The following is a 14,977-nucleotide window of genomic DNA, read 5'->3' on the forward strand; positions in this document are numbered from 1 at the left end:
GTGAATCGCTGCCCCCTTTTAATTATTTAAAAATACAAAGTGAGAACAGAAAAGTGAAAAGAGTTTGTTGAATAAAATGATTTTGCAGAAGCATGAGAAAGTTAAGAAATCACAAACTAAGCTATGAAGACTGTGATTGTTAATGAGTTATAAATTTGACACAAGTTATGAGGCAATGACTAGTAGCAACTCAGGACGTGGAAAATTATGCTATTACTTTAAAAGAAAAACCTCAAAACTTCATGCACTACAAAATCGCAAACACGCTGGTTAAAGTTTCTGAAACACTCATACTGCTAGGAGTAGCACAGCCAGTTTGGAGAAAATACATTTCTGATGTATAACGTATATTATCTGAGCTAGAAAGAATCAAACCAAGAGTTTCTTGAGATCATCCTAACATTGTCTTTCAAGACCTATACTAACAATACATGAATCAATATCACCTTTTACGGTAGATGCAACAAATATCATTTCCCAGCAGAAAAATCATTCTGTGTAAGTAACTAATGTTCTTTGATGTGGGGTTGCCTCTTAATTTGTTTTTAGTGAATACAACTTGTGCACAGTGAAAAATACAGGAACTCAACTTTCTTTCCATGAATAATACGATATTTTATCTTTGCTTCTAAGTTTTCATTGGTTTGGAGTATAGTATGTGGAAGAACTAGGAGTGCTTTCTTAATAGTTCTGAAGAGATCTCAGAAGTAATAATCTTCAAGGGGAATCGTACATCACAGTAAGACACAGCTGATAAAGCACAGAGGATGCTGGGGAGTCCATTGCAGTAAGCAGCTACACTTAATCATAACGACAATGAAGATTTGAAAACTGTCTTTCAGTGTGTTAAATGGAATAAATGATACCAACAACCTGATGATGTGGCGAAGCCCTCGGCAGTTAAATGATCCAAGTTATATTATAGCGTACTGATATCATGAAATAAATGCATAGGACTCATACCAAAACATACAGAAAACCAGAGATAATTGTTGAAAGCTCGACATTTCTACGGTACCAGGTTTCAATAACTTTATCTGATTGCTCAGTTATTCAGAATGGATATAGAGTGACTGAACAAAGATGCCAGAACAAATATTAATTCTCATTTTTTTGTTTTACAACTCCCCAAATTCCTGACTTTTATCAAAGTCAAAAGATCAGGTATGAGTATTGCAGGCTGAGTAGCAGCTGTGTAAATCTGAGATTTTAACACGCAGAGATATATGTATGAGCTGGCTAAATATGAATGTGGGTATAGGACGGCTGAGTAATAACTATGATTAGGAGACGATGATTATAAATTCTAGTAAATCCAATTTCAAAAAGATGACCAAATGTAATTTTTTCTGAATTAGAAAATAATAAGGGCATTTAAACATAAACATTACTAGAGATCTTTCCAACTTTAAGAGATTACAAACTTGAGCCCTGATAGAAGATCATGGCACGGTGTTGCAGCTATACATTGTTTCCTGATGTTGGAGCTAATCTTTCTTCTGTTAATCTGATTTGATAAGGATTAAATGAAGAATTAAAAGATTTTTACAGCAGAACTCACTAGAAACGTTTTTACAAATCTGCTTCAAATAGAATGAAAATATCTTGTATCGACACCCTGAAAAAGAAAATCAATCCAGCCTTCACTCTTCTAGCAAGACATTTAGCTATTCCTTGCATGACAGAATTGTGAACCAATGGCAACTGTAGTTGTGGGAAAGTAAAGGAAGTCCATCTTTCCTGGAGATTTATCTCAATGAATTGACTTAACGGGTAGAAACAATATTTTTTTAATTGGGTGGGGCAGGTTTTCTTCATATGCAAACACTGTAAAAAATATTCCAATTGGAAGTAGTCTCCATCTGACATAACTCTTCCTATAAAGTCTCTACAAATGTAGATCAGATTAATATCAAAGTCCAAGTTAGGCTGTCAGGTTTCAAAAGGTAGGCTTCCAGGTCCTCCCAGTTACATAGTTAACACTATATTTTTCACACTCATTGTAATTAAGAGCTGTGATTTATACCACACAGACATCTGAGTCCTTGAACTCAATATATTGTCTCAGGATAACTTCCACAAAAGCCAAAGGACTACGAAGTGGAAAAGACAACGAACTGGCAAATATCAACACCTTAATGTCAGCTGAAAACATTTCTCCAATGCTAATGAAGGCTGTGCACATTCTTCCAGCCACAGACTTCAAAGACCCTCACCATAAAAAATGACAGTCTCTAAAAAAATCCTTTCTCTCTCTCTCCAGCAAGCTGCACGGCCGCCCAACCCTATCATAAATCTGCCAGAGCAGTCATGCATCCATCTTCCCAACATCTCTTTGTCTTTTGAGTTGGCACTTGTTGGCATGATATAGCCTACCAAGTGGGTCAAGCCAAAGAGAGAACGTTACACAAGGGCTCTGCAAATTATGACAACTCCTTGTTCAATCCTGAATCCACTGTAATTTTCTACAATGGATTTATAAAGCTCCTAACAGGGTAAGGGTCACAGAAACCAAACACTGCCTCCTTGTCCTTCGCCTCATAAGGTGAATTCTGCATGAGGTGACAACAAAGTCTAATCTTAGCCTGCAAGAAAATCAACCCTTTCCGTGACTCTCCTCAAGCTCTGCACTTCACAGAAGAAAATGGCTGGGAGACAATCCAGTTCCCACAATTTTTAGGTGATATCACAACACCCGTGTTTTGCCAAAGCCTTCCCAAAAGTAGAAGAAAATCAGCAGCATGACTTAAGTTTGCAGCTGTTACTGTACTAATGAGTTGGCTGGAGTATCAGATGCGGCTAAGAGGCAGATTTCCATGTTCTGTATATGCTATGCATATGCAGCTCTGTTGTTATGGCTATTGCTGTAGAAATGATGGATAATACACAGTGACAGAAATGAGATATCCCAAATACACTCCCTCCCGGAGATCAAATCTTTTTTCTTTGGGCCCCCTAAGCAATGCTCAGCCACTGTTCCTGACTCAAGCAGAGGGGTCCCCAGGACTCAATGTGCCCCTCACCCCTGGATGTTGTCCTTTCCAACGTTTTGAAACTTGAGTCTCCTAAATACATTGAAAATCTTCAACCAATCTACACCATCTCTTCTGAAACTTGGTTTCCTATCTTAATTACTGGAGCCATCGGCAATCCCACTTCAATCCCTCCTCACTAGTAGTACATAAATAAAATAGCACTGCCCACTAAATCTACCAAGAAATACCTGCTACATTTGTTTGCTAATTTATCTGAGTGGATGTTGTGGCCACTGTGATCAGAGTGCCATCTCCTGGGGCAGGTGGCCATTAGCTGTGGGCGAGCTGGTCACGTACCCATTTCTGCTTTACAGGGGTCCCAGAGGCCCGGGAGAGGGGCCAAAGCTGCTGTGGCTGTGGGGCTGAGACCCCCAGCCGGGGACACCACCAGCCTTGGGTATGCGCTGGGAGCTCAGGGTATGGTTAATGTGTTATACAACCCGATCTGCAGGGGCTCTGGGTGGAAATGAAGCTTAGATTGTACCAACAACATGGCTGTGCCATGGTCCAGCCGAGGATCCCTGAAGACCCTGCCAGCCCATGGCACTGGGCAGCAGCCACCCCTCCCTCCGTCTGCTCTGACCCGATCCAGAGGTGCTACTAGCCGCCTACCTGTCATTGCACCCAGCTGTGCTGCTCAGGGACCCCTCATGATGTTGCATCCCACCTGCCCCACGTGCCCCTCTTACACTTTCCTCCTGTCCGGCTCGGCCTGTGAGCCCTCATCCCCGTGCCTTCTCCTCGGGAACACGCACTTTCTCATTCAACCTTAACACCTACTTGTGCCAGGGCTCCCACTGACTGTTCCCTCTCTCTCCGCAGCACCCACACCACTGACCCTTTCTGAGCCTGTTCCTGTGCCTCAGTTTATTTTGCTTCCCAAAACCCAGACTGGCTGCGTGCTAAGAGCAGACCCAGCCCCACACACAGGTGGATCTTCCCAAGTATGGCTTTACCGTATGGGTAACTTTAGTGTACCTCAAAAAAACGGAAGCTTAAAAGTATTCTACCGTTTGTCACAGAAACTGCAAAAGAGGATGTGCAGGGCCACTCTAATTGAGAATGCACGGGAGGGAAAGGGGAGGAGGTGCAGAGGGATGGGATGGGGTAGGCAGGGATCTGTAATAATCCATCTCACAGATATAAGAAAAGAAATAAAGGAGGTGGGCAAAAATAAAATATTTAAAGTCAGGAAGATGGAAACTGAGTATTTAAAACTCCTTGCAATAAAAGAGTGAATTATTTCACTTTACCCCAATATGAAACTGCCTTTGGGGCATATCCTCATTTCGCTCTACAAAGATGCACAAGGACGAGTCCCTGAGGGTAGAGAGGGGAACACGCTGCGGAGCACGGCAGGATGCGTGCACACGCAGCATGAGGACACTTCAAACAACGTCCTGGCCCCTTGCCCTGCCAGGCTTTCGCAGTGAGCAGTGAACCGTCTAGGGTTTAGCCCTTAGCAACGCTAACGGGCGGGGGGGCCTTTGGGGTTACCTGACAGCAGGAGTGACTTCTACAAGGCAGCAGGGGCAAAATGCTACAGTATTTAACCAAAGAACAATTAAATACGCACTTCTGTTCATGTGAGAGCTTCTTTATAACCAAGAGTACCTACTCGTGCTCTCCCTGTGCCTGCTTTTGGAGTGCTGCATTGTGCAAAGCGGAGACATGCTTCCTTTCACCAAAATGTCCCTTTCGCTATTAAACGTTGCGGAGCCACAGGCAAGTGACTTTGCAGCTTTGTCCCACAAACACGGTACAGATGCTTATCACCGAACACTTGATGGATGAATTCAAATGCGAGAAGCAGGAGCTCAGAAGAGTGGAATCTTACTGATAAATATTTCACAGCATTACAGACTGCAACATATATCTTCAGATCCCCTTTGCCAGAATTGCTTACAGGTAATAGGTATGTCAATTAGTGTAGTACTCCTGGCAACCTGAGAAACATAGATTGGAATTGATGGGCTATGTACTATTTTCCAGCTGTAATGCAGCTCACTGCTATTATTTGCTTGTAAAAAACATCTGTTCCAAGATGAAAACACCTACAAATGCCTCAGTGTCTCCAAAATTACAAGAGGTTAGTTTGTTAAACATTTAATCTATGTAAACAAACACAGGCTTCATGCAAGACAGATCTGAGTATGGACTAATTATTCTATCATAGCGTTGCTAACTATTACTCGCTGCTGCACACGAAAACTTCAAACCCAAGAAATTCTCAGATATGTTTTCCAAGGTAAAATATGTCATATGAAGGTCGGTTTACTCAGAGGCTCCTATTTTTATAAACAGAACTGGTTTCAAAAGAAAGGAAGCATTTAAACACTGTCATGGCAATACAGCTTACTCAATTATTAACTAGCTGGTTTATTTTTAATTGCTCGTGTACCTTGTCAAACTCAGCCTAGGTCAGCCATGAAGGAAAACAGCTACACAGCTGGCTGGCAGCTGCACAGCCTGTGCAGGATGGACATGGTTCTCGCAGCCGATGGATGGGGGTCTCAGATCAGAGAAAACATTACCACGCATGGCACAACTGGGTGCCCGTGACTGGCCTCCCCGTCACTCACAGCAGAGAGGCCGAGGGCATGTTTCTGAACTACTCTCTTACCCCTAAAGGTGGTCTCTCCAGGTCAGGGTTGAGGCACATTGGTGGGGCAATGTGGGGAAGTTTGCACTGCTGCTGCCCGTGCTGTATCTGCTCTATAAATAAATAGAGGACTTTAGTCTCCAGGGCTGTCAGTTTGGCACCTTCCATGTGCACAAAAGACATGGTTTGTTTTTTTTAATTTGTTTAGAAACAACCACCCAAAAAGTTATATGCAAAGCTTAGTATGGCAAATCAAAATAAATCAAATTTATTGTATGAGAGCACCTAAAATCCCACAACTTCCACTCGCTCCCTCTTTCTTTTGTGTTTTCTACTTTTAATTGTGATAAGAATAAAAGTTATGGACCTCTTTCGGTGTTTCTTGATGACAACGGTTGCTGTTCCACCACAACTCCAATGCTGCCACCAAGCACGCAAGAAGAAGGCCTATTGCTAAAATGCAGAAAACGCCTGCAAAACTGTGAAGCTTGAGTGCCTTCCCATCTGTCTGTGCATTGGTGTGGCTATTCAGGTCACAACGTCCCATCCGTGGCCACCATTTCTGCTTAAGAACATCCAAATCTCCGCTTTCTTGCAACTCTAAGATCCTGCAGAAATTTCAAAACACAGGTGTTATTTGCAATGATACTTTTTCAGTTTTTTGGTCTTTTCTGCATGTCACATAACTCTTAAATTTCCTGTCCCACAACTGAAAACTCCATCCCATCACCACCACCATGTATCATTCTTCATCTATAACTCAGTTATACCAGGATTTCTTCCTACTCACAGCAGCAGGTAAATTCCACTGCGTGACTTCAGAAAAAGAAGAGACTGTCAAAAATTACACTGCAATGCAAGAAGCGTTTCCAAGGGAAATCACTATACTCCAGTTAGTCATGGCTGGTCTGGCTACATTCAGCTGCAACAGCTGGTCCCACAGGCAAAATGCTCAACCCACTCCACTGCTGCTCTCCCACAACAATTTCAAAATCATGCGAGACTAAACATGCTACTATTTGTGCACCACTTCATACAAATCTGTTGAAGCAGCGACCAACTCATTTACTTCAGCAAATGTAGTTTATTCAAAAGGGTTTTACTTCAATGCTGTTACTTCACGCCTGAATTACTGTGTTAACGGTTGCTAATTAATCATTGTTTTGCCTCTTGTGAAGTGTCCCTTCTCTCTGTGAATGATTCATTTTGGATTTGGTTTGATAACTGTTTTAGCTGTTTACTAACAATCTTTTCTCTTGAGGCAGCTTTGTCTCTGGTTATGCAGCTGAAGTTTTACCCCTTTTTATAAAGAAGGAGCGAGACGAGGAAACAATGCTTCAGCTCCCTGCCTAGAGCAGAGCACCCGCTCGCCTTCTGCTAAGGCCACACATGCCTGCGCAACTGCATGTCTTCATTTCAGGGTACGCATTCCCATGAAAAAGGTATTCCTAGCTGATAGCTCAGAGATCACTAAATGGCCTAGTTTTATAGTCTCATAGTCTTGGCAACCCCACGCAACGCTCAGCACTTCTTGTTTTCCTGTACCGTTGTGAGGCTTCAACCTGTTTCTCCATCCCTGGTTTATCCTGTAGGAGTTATTCCTTGCTTACTGTAGGGAGCAACACATTGTTTCATAGCCTGCAAAACACAGCATGAATCAAAGATCACTCTTCAGCGTCTCCCTTAGCTCACCCATGGCTCTGAGGACATCAGCCCTTCTTCTGCCAGAGGCAGTGCTGCCTGGAGGTGCGCAGCCACACACAACTCCAGTCCCCTCCTCCCTAAGCAGCTGCACACCAAGCAGAAGTAGCAGCTTTGCTGAAGCTGGAACTCATAACCTCTCTGCTGTCACTTACTCACTGTCATTTATTCAGTAATGGCCAAAATTAATGCAAACCACATATGCGATGCCTTGCTGATTGTGGAGAGGAATCCTATAAAATGAGCTTTGTTTCAGTTTACCTCTGAGAGAAAAGATCTCTGTAGGGGCTCCCATGCTGGAGTGCTATCCCGTATCCTTTGCTGCTGATGCTGTTTCCAATGACTGTCACAGAGCATTCATCATCCGTCAGCGCAGCATATTCCACCACCGTCACATCCCACAGGAAAGCATAGTTTCCTTTCTTTGCCTGCAAATACACCATGAACACAACAAAAATCTAAACTAAACTACATTTCGAGGTAGGGCAAAACCCAAGCAAGCAAACAAACCCTCAGCTTGTCATTACTCCACAGTAGTATTTCATCAGGTCACAGTTTATCTGTAGGCCTCCAACATCTTAATACTTTTCTAACACACTCCTCTCCCAGCAGGACCTCATCTACTTCAAACCTTGCTAAAATGTCTTCCATTTTTAATAGGAATACATAGGATAATACAGCCAACCGTAAGTGTAGGCAAGGCTCACATAGCAGGTAATTATCTATAAATGAAAGCTATTGCCTTAGTTGATGAAATTTGATGTATGTTTTGTAGGAGACATGAGTTAGCAGGAGTGTGACCGGTTCCACACATTCATGGAACTAGACAGGTACGGTATGAGCACTAAGTAGTGCTTCCAAGTCATCACAGTTAACAAAACGGTAACTTTACAGCTTTCCTCATATAAACCTGCAAATAAATAAAGTCCCTTCTGAGAGCTATGTTAGTCCTGTAACAAAAGGCAGGCTCTGAGTGTAAAGAGTTCCTCTTTTTTTTCACAGGTAAGAAGAGTCACCAGCATCTCCTATTTTCTCAGTTTTTGGGACAAATATTGTTTTATTTTATCACACACCCACGCAGATATCCTTAAATGTCAGCATTAACTGGGATTCAAACCAATGCCTGCACGCAGTGCATATGATGAATGTAAATCATCTTACTTAACATAAGATGTAAGAAACATCTCTGGATAGGGATTCAGTAAAGAAAAAAAGTCATCATTTTGTTTGGTTAAAGTAATCATTGGTTTCCTAATATATTTAAGTAGTATGTTTTTAAGTCTCTAGTGAACTTACAGAGCACAATGGAACAGATGGGCTGGAACATCTAACGCAAATAAATGAGTAGTCATGAATGTACACTTACAAGGCTTCTTTTTTTCCTTTTTTTTTTTTTTAATTTTGGATGATTTCAGACTTTCTTTAGGTCAGAACAAAGCAAGGCTGGGAGCTGAAGTCCTGCATATATTTCTTTATGGGAATCATAAGTCATCAAGCTCCCCCAGCACACAGCTGCAGCTCTGACATGGAATTAGCTTATCCTTCCCCATATTTTCCATTTTTGTGTAAACTCAGTTTTGAATTCACCTGTAAGCCTCCCTTAGTTCTTTTATTATATTGGATTCCTCAGTTGAGCAATTAAGCTAATTTTACTTCACCGTGCTTTGATATAAACCATAGCTTTCTGAAGTCCCTGACAATTGTTTAAACATGACAATAAATCAAACAGGCGAGTTATCCTCTAGTGGGTAGAATCTAGGCAAACAAAGATTAAAGGTATGTCGTTTGGATTTTCTGTAAGCTACTTGCCACAATCCACCTCTTTCCCCCTCCCCTTCCCTTTTACCTGCATCAGGGCAATCAAAGATCCCCAAATTCATTTGCTTCTGAGTTAAACCAGAGTAAAAATGTGATATCCTTCCTCTTCGCTAAGATTTAAATGAGCTTGTACCGACTACTTGGAAAATATTTTTTGTTAAGGGTATGCCACCATGATGGGGTTTTCCCCAGTTCTTCCTTTGCCACCTCCCTGGTGAGTTATTAATACATATAGCCTCAGACAACTATTATTATATTAGTACAAAACATCATTAAAATCTAAACTAGAGTATGGACCTTACTGGAATTATTCAAATACAAGCCACAGAACTCTACTGTTAAAATCATACACTGATTTAGGTGACATAACTTATTAATCTAGCATGTTCATAAAAATGTCTCGCACATAAATGTCACTATATGAAACCAGACCAGAGCAAGACTGCCACATCTGCATTGTGATACTATCCCTGGCTGTCTACCTAAATGGGCAATGGTGGCACACAGGAGGAAAGAAAAAAACCAAATCACTCTTTACTATACGTGACAGCCAGAAAAGGCTTCACAACCTATCAACACAGGGATGCGTAAAACATTAAGGATGGCAAGGGAGTGATTCCTCAAGGCATCTAAGCCTACAATTCAGCCAGCAACCTACCTTCTTGGAAGTCTAAAATGTGCTTTTCAAAAGTATTTTCGGAATGATCATGTACCCATAACTCACTGGATTGTTAGCAGCAAATCTCTGCACCCTGCCCTCCACTCTTCCTGTGATTGGCTTTAATGATTCACATTTTATGTTTTCACATCAGTGATGGTGCTGATGGGCCTCCTACCTGGTTAGGGACAACTGGCAACGGGCACCAGTCCCACTGGTGTTCCTGGCAAGGTAGGACCATCAAAAGCCCTATTTTAGCACATCCCAGGCAGGTTGTGTTCTACGGTAAATAATACACAGGCTTTTGCTATCTATGATAGAAAACTGTCCAAGTTCAAGCGCATTAAAAAATACGTACTCATGGGACCAAACACAACAGCATTTGTTACTGTACACAGAATTTATTCAAAATCTATGTTATTAAAGAACAAAAACTTGCCTGATGGATGTACAGAAAGAGGAGACCCAGAAAAGATCTGGCCTAAATCACTATGCTAAAACGTGTCTTGCAGTTTTCTGGTTGGTTTTTGTTGTATGTTTGTTTTAAATAGCTGTATGTTTTAGTTGTTTCAGAATTGCTCTGTAAATCATCTTTTCAAATTTACAATTTACAAAAGAAGAACACTGACAACATGTCATACATTCCTCATCTTTTTCTTAGTAATACGTGAGGAACCCAGTCTTCCTCAAATATTCGATTTCAATTATAAGGCAATGTCTACAGCAAAATCACATTATTGATTCTACTTTTCAAGCCCAAGTTTTCTGTATGTTATTCTTTTATAAAAGAGCTTTGTACACTGACTTTCAATGTTAGACAGACGATCTTTTGACAAGGTCTACTTCTCTTGCATTTGCAATGCTGCTATCCTAAGTTATGTCATACAACTGTAAGTCTACCAGGTCTCTTCATATCAATTTTATATTTTTTATGACATAAATCATTCTATCCAGTACCACATCTGTAGAGCATTGTATCTCCGACAGTCTGATCATTTTAGCATAAACAGGAATCTGAGTTTTAAACTCTTAGTTATGCATACTTCTCAACTCCCTGAAATAATGCATGTAAGGCTGTTTCTCCTCTTTGACTGCCAAAACCAGAATCTCCAAAGATCCCTTTTTCCTAAGGGAAGACTTGTCTCTTCCAAAACTTATTCCGCTTGCCTAATGTTCTTCTCTGAAGACCTCATACTATTAGTGTGTTCATTGCATGGAAAGATTCTTTATGACCAAATGTTTAGTTGCTGTCTAAATTCAGCATCCTTCATGTCTGTTGTGACAGCTAAGCAGTATCATTTGTTCAGTTTAAAAAAAAAAATTACAAACTTTGAAAAACATATGTACAAAACACACAACTACAGACACACACGTGTGTTTGAGATACGTTTACTTTCTATATACCTTCACTAGGCAAGCAGTAAAAGCCAAATAAAATCAAATTGACACTTATTTTCAACTAAAAATCAAACCAAAAACTTTTAAAAAGTAGCTTACACATTTCATTTTCATCACGTGAAAGAATGTGTGCATGCACCTGTGCATACCCCTCAGCTTCCAGGCCAGAGTGGTACTGGAGGCAGGAAGACTAAGAACTACAGGAAACACCTGGCGCTGACCCATGGGGTGTACGAGCAGGAAGCACATCAAGGCTCCCTAGTTGCATATGACACAGATGTACCTACCCACGCAACCGAGTCCTGATCACAATACAGCACAGATCCATATCCTCAGGCTCTTGCATTCACAGCTCAGCCACCTAAAGCCTGCATTTTATGTTTTTAGGGCCCAATATAGAATAAAAATCTTCTAGTGATCAGACATCATTGCAAAGATTATATATAGATTGAGATGGTAAAAGGAAATGTGGCAAATGCCAGCTGAGAATAGGTAAGAGCTCGAATAAAGAATGACTGAAATGAAACACAGAATAATAAGCTAGAATTTATACTTTAGACTTTTAATTGGCTTTCATATTTTGCTCCTTTGCTATGGCCTTATTGCGACTCTCAGCATGCAGGCATATCACAGAACAAAACAAAAACGGTTCAGTTAAATTTTCAAAAAACCTCTTTAACAGAAATTCAGCCAAAGCAGCACTCATTTATTCCATGCAGGTGGAACTACTATGGTGGTTTACACCAAAGACACTAGATATATCTTTGGTTGAAGAGGTTTAAGAAAAATGATTTAAGAAAAAATGACGGCCCTAGGGAAAACTTCTATCAAAAATATTTCTTCTTCACAATCATAAAAAATTAAAAGGCCAGGGAAGATTGCCTCCTAGATATAAGAAGGACCACAAAGAGAATAGTAACACTTCAGAAAAGCAGTAAGCAACCTTATAGTGTCACTCTTCAACATGGAAGGAGATGGAAGAATATCGTTCAAGGATCCTGGCTTACTAACGGTAAAACGATGTTTTTGCAAAGAAAGCATGGTAAGAAATAATAACAACTTGAAAAAAGATTAATTTCAGATTAACAACTGATATGTCTGTGATTTATCTGAACCTTATGAAGAAGCTACCATACTAAAGACAAAAGTGCAAGAATAATGCAACATTCATCACTAATTTACTGCCAGAACGGAGTGTCACTGCAGCTGATCCCATTATATGTCTGGTACTTACAGAAATATCAAAAAGTGACCTTTACATTGGCATTAGTGGAATAGTTCGAAAACATGCCTGGATAACATTTATTATCTATAAAAAAGTGCTTTAAGAGAAGCAACACAGTTCTAATAAAGAGAAAACATGCCATTTAATCCTGTTGAAATGATTGAAAAATTAATATAATTAAGGAGCCACTAAAGGATGTAATATATTCAGGCTTTAAGGAAGCATTTTCTTTTACTCCAAAGGCTGATGGGTCAAGAATGGAGAAATTTATGAGGAACCATGAAAACACACGGATGAGCAAGCACAATTCACAATAAAAAATTCATTGTGGACAATAAATTACTAGAAAAAATAGTTCTAAAAAAATTCTATTCATTGAACTTTTAAATTACGTTTGCTCTCAAAATAAAAATTAACAGAGGTGACTGTTCAACGAGAAATGCTCTGATTTAATGTTTAGTGTTCATTAATGGAGAGAAACTTTTTGAAGGAAGCAAAAAAGGGAAGGAATAGACTCTTAACTGTGCCATTGCCTAAATGAATGATACAGTCACATTATTTACTGTGCTTGGTTTTTATCACTTCATCAAAAGTGACATAGAGGAAAAAAGGAAGGATTCAGAGTAATTTTGGCATCAAATTGATTGCAGAGGGGAACAAACAGTCTCCACCACAGTAAGGCATTTAAAAAATACAGTTTGTATTTTTCAAATACAATTTTTAAATACAGTAACAGTTTAATTCTCCTACATATCGATACAAAAGATATATATATATATATATATGGGAATACACAGGGATCAGACTACTTCATTCGTTCAAAACAAAAATGTCTGCCCACAAGGCAAAAAGCCACAGGTTATTACATATGTTGTGGTAACTAATATGTAGAAGAACTGATTGCCACCGGGAATTACGCAAACAGTTTGCTAGATTTACAAAGGCTTAGAAATGTGTGTGATTCCAATACCAATGTCCACCTGGGACGAGAGGGCAGGAGCTACGCGCTGCATGCTTCTTGGGCATCCTGGCTGTAGCTTTCCATACGACAGCGTTAGTCAACCCTCATCTGTTAGAGTACCAGAAAACTCAAGTGGCAAAGCAGCGCTTTGTATGGACTGGTGATTTGTCTGGTAACCTCTTCTTACCCTATGCAGACACATTTGTGAATAGGAGGACGTTTTCCATCTGCAATGACCACTTTCAATTGCCTTGGGAGTACGACAAAAGCAACTTGCGCCCCCAGCTCTGAAACGCCCTTCTGTCGCTTACGTGACTTTGCAGTGCATTAATGCCCTTTCCGCGGCTCTTCCAGTGTTGCAAAAGCTGTGCCTTGACAATGGGAGATGGTCACTGTGGCTACAGGGACTGTGCTGTGTCTGAAAAGAGACCTCTGCCATGGCAACCAAATGCCACAAAAGCTTTCAGGACTTTCTTCCACTATTATCCTTTTGGTTTTAGCCAGTAAAAGGGAGTAGGAAAATCTCTGGGAAATGGAGAGACGTAAACTGAATAGAGACAAACATCTGAAATACCTGCCTGTACCACAAATAAGCAGCACTCTCCTGTTTTGCATTGAAGTGGCATTGCTCTGTGTGTAACTGCAGCTGAACTGTGATGCTGTCTGAAGAAAATGGAAAGGAGAAGGAGGGGAGAAAGGGTAGTAGTGATTTTTTTATATTTTTTTTTTTTGCATTGTGCTGGGCAAGTCCTCATTCAGAAAAATGTGTTAGGGATCTTTTTATGCTAGGGAGCTTTAGATTTCCCATTTCCTATCAAACACATTTTTAAGGCACATTTACATCTCTCTCATGCAGCAGTACATGTTTATGGATGGAAAGTCCCATTTCCTTGGTTGACATCAATTCTCCTTTAGAAAAACAGAATTTCTATCTCTAATACTTGACACGGAAAACTTGTCTGTTTATTCAAAGAGCTCAATGAGCTAGGAAGAGCGATATTTAAACTATAAACACAACACTTCAGTTGACAATGTTATTAAATATTAAGCCAAATTTATGTAGGTGTCTAATCAAATAGCAGCCTTGGTCAGCTTTGGGGACTGAAGTAAATTCGGTTATTGTTGATGTTAATTGAATGAGCTGATCAAGTTATATAAAAATCACCCTACAATACTGAAATCAAACTTAATATGAAAAGTTATTATCACATAGATAGGACAAAGCTGCCAGCTCCATACAGACAACGTAATTGGTATTCTAAACAGTCTGACAATTTACAGTTACATTTCTGGCTTAGGCAAATCTAGCTATCGTAAATGGCAGCATGAAGTAGGCTTACAGAATAAGAGTATTTACAATCTCACAGCTAAAGAGCATCCACTGACATAAGAATGGTAAAAAAATTACATGAAAGCATGGTGACATGTGAAGGAGTATATGTGTTTTCTTTAAGTTTGGAATAAACAAAGAAAATCTTGCATTAAATTTCTGTTCTAAGAGAAATTAGTGTATGTTCAGTGAATTCCTTGATTCTTACTCATGTTTCCAATAAGTTCAATCCATCAACTCAGGAAAAAA

At 40.1% G+C, this 14,977-nt stretch overlaps 1 protein-coding gene across 1 annotated transcript in view; it reads right to left on the reverse strand.

The window, feature by feature from the left end:
* GRID1 (glutamate ionotropic receptor delta type subunit 1) overlaps positions 1-14,977 on the reverse strand; it is a 549,473-nt gene that overhangs the window by 12,531 nt on the left and 521,965 nt on the right. Inside the window, exons 14-16 of the mRNA XM_054207026.1 lie at positions 7,600-7,766; positions 6,005-6,245; positions 5,659-5,745 (exon numbers count right to left, since the gene is read on the reverse strand). Coding sequence (XP_054063001.1) covers positions 5,659-5,745; positions 6,005-6,245; positions 7,600-7,766 — 495 coding nt within the window. The remainder of the gene's footprint in view (positions 1-5,658; positions 5,746-6,004; positions 6,246-7,599; positions 7,767-14,977) is intronic.

This window comes from Rissa tridactyla, chromosome 6 (assembly GCF_028500815.1).
Source record: "Rissa tridactyla isolate bRisTri1 chromosome 6, bRisTri1.patW.cur.20221130, whole genome shotgun sequence".
Lineage (NCBI taxonomy): Eukaryota > Metazoa > Chordata > Aves > Charadriiformes > Laridae > Rissa > Rissa tridactyla.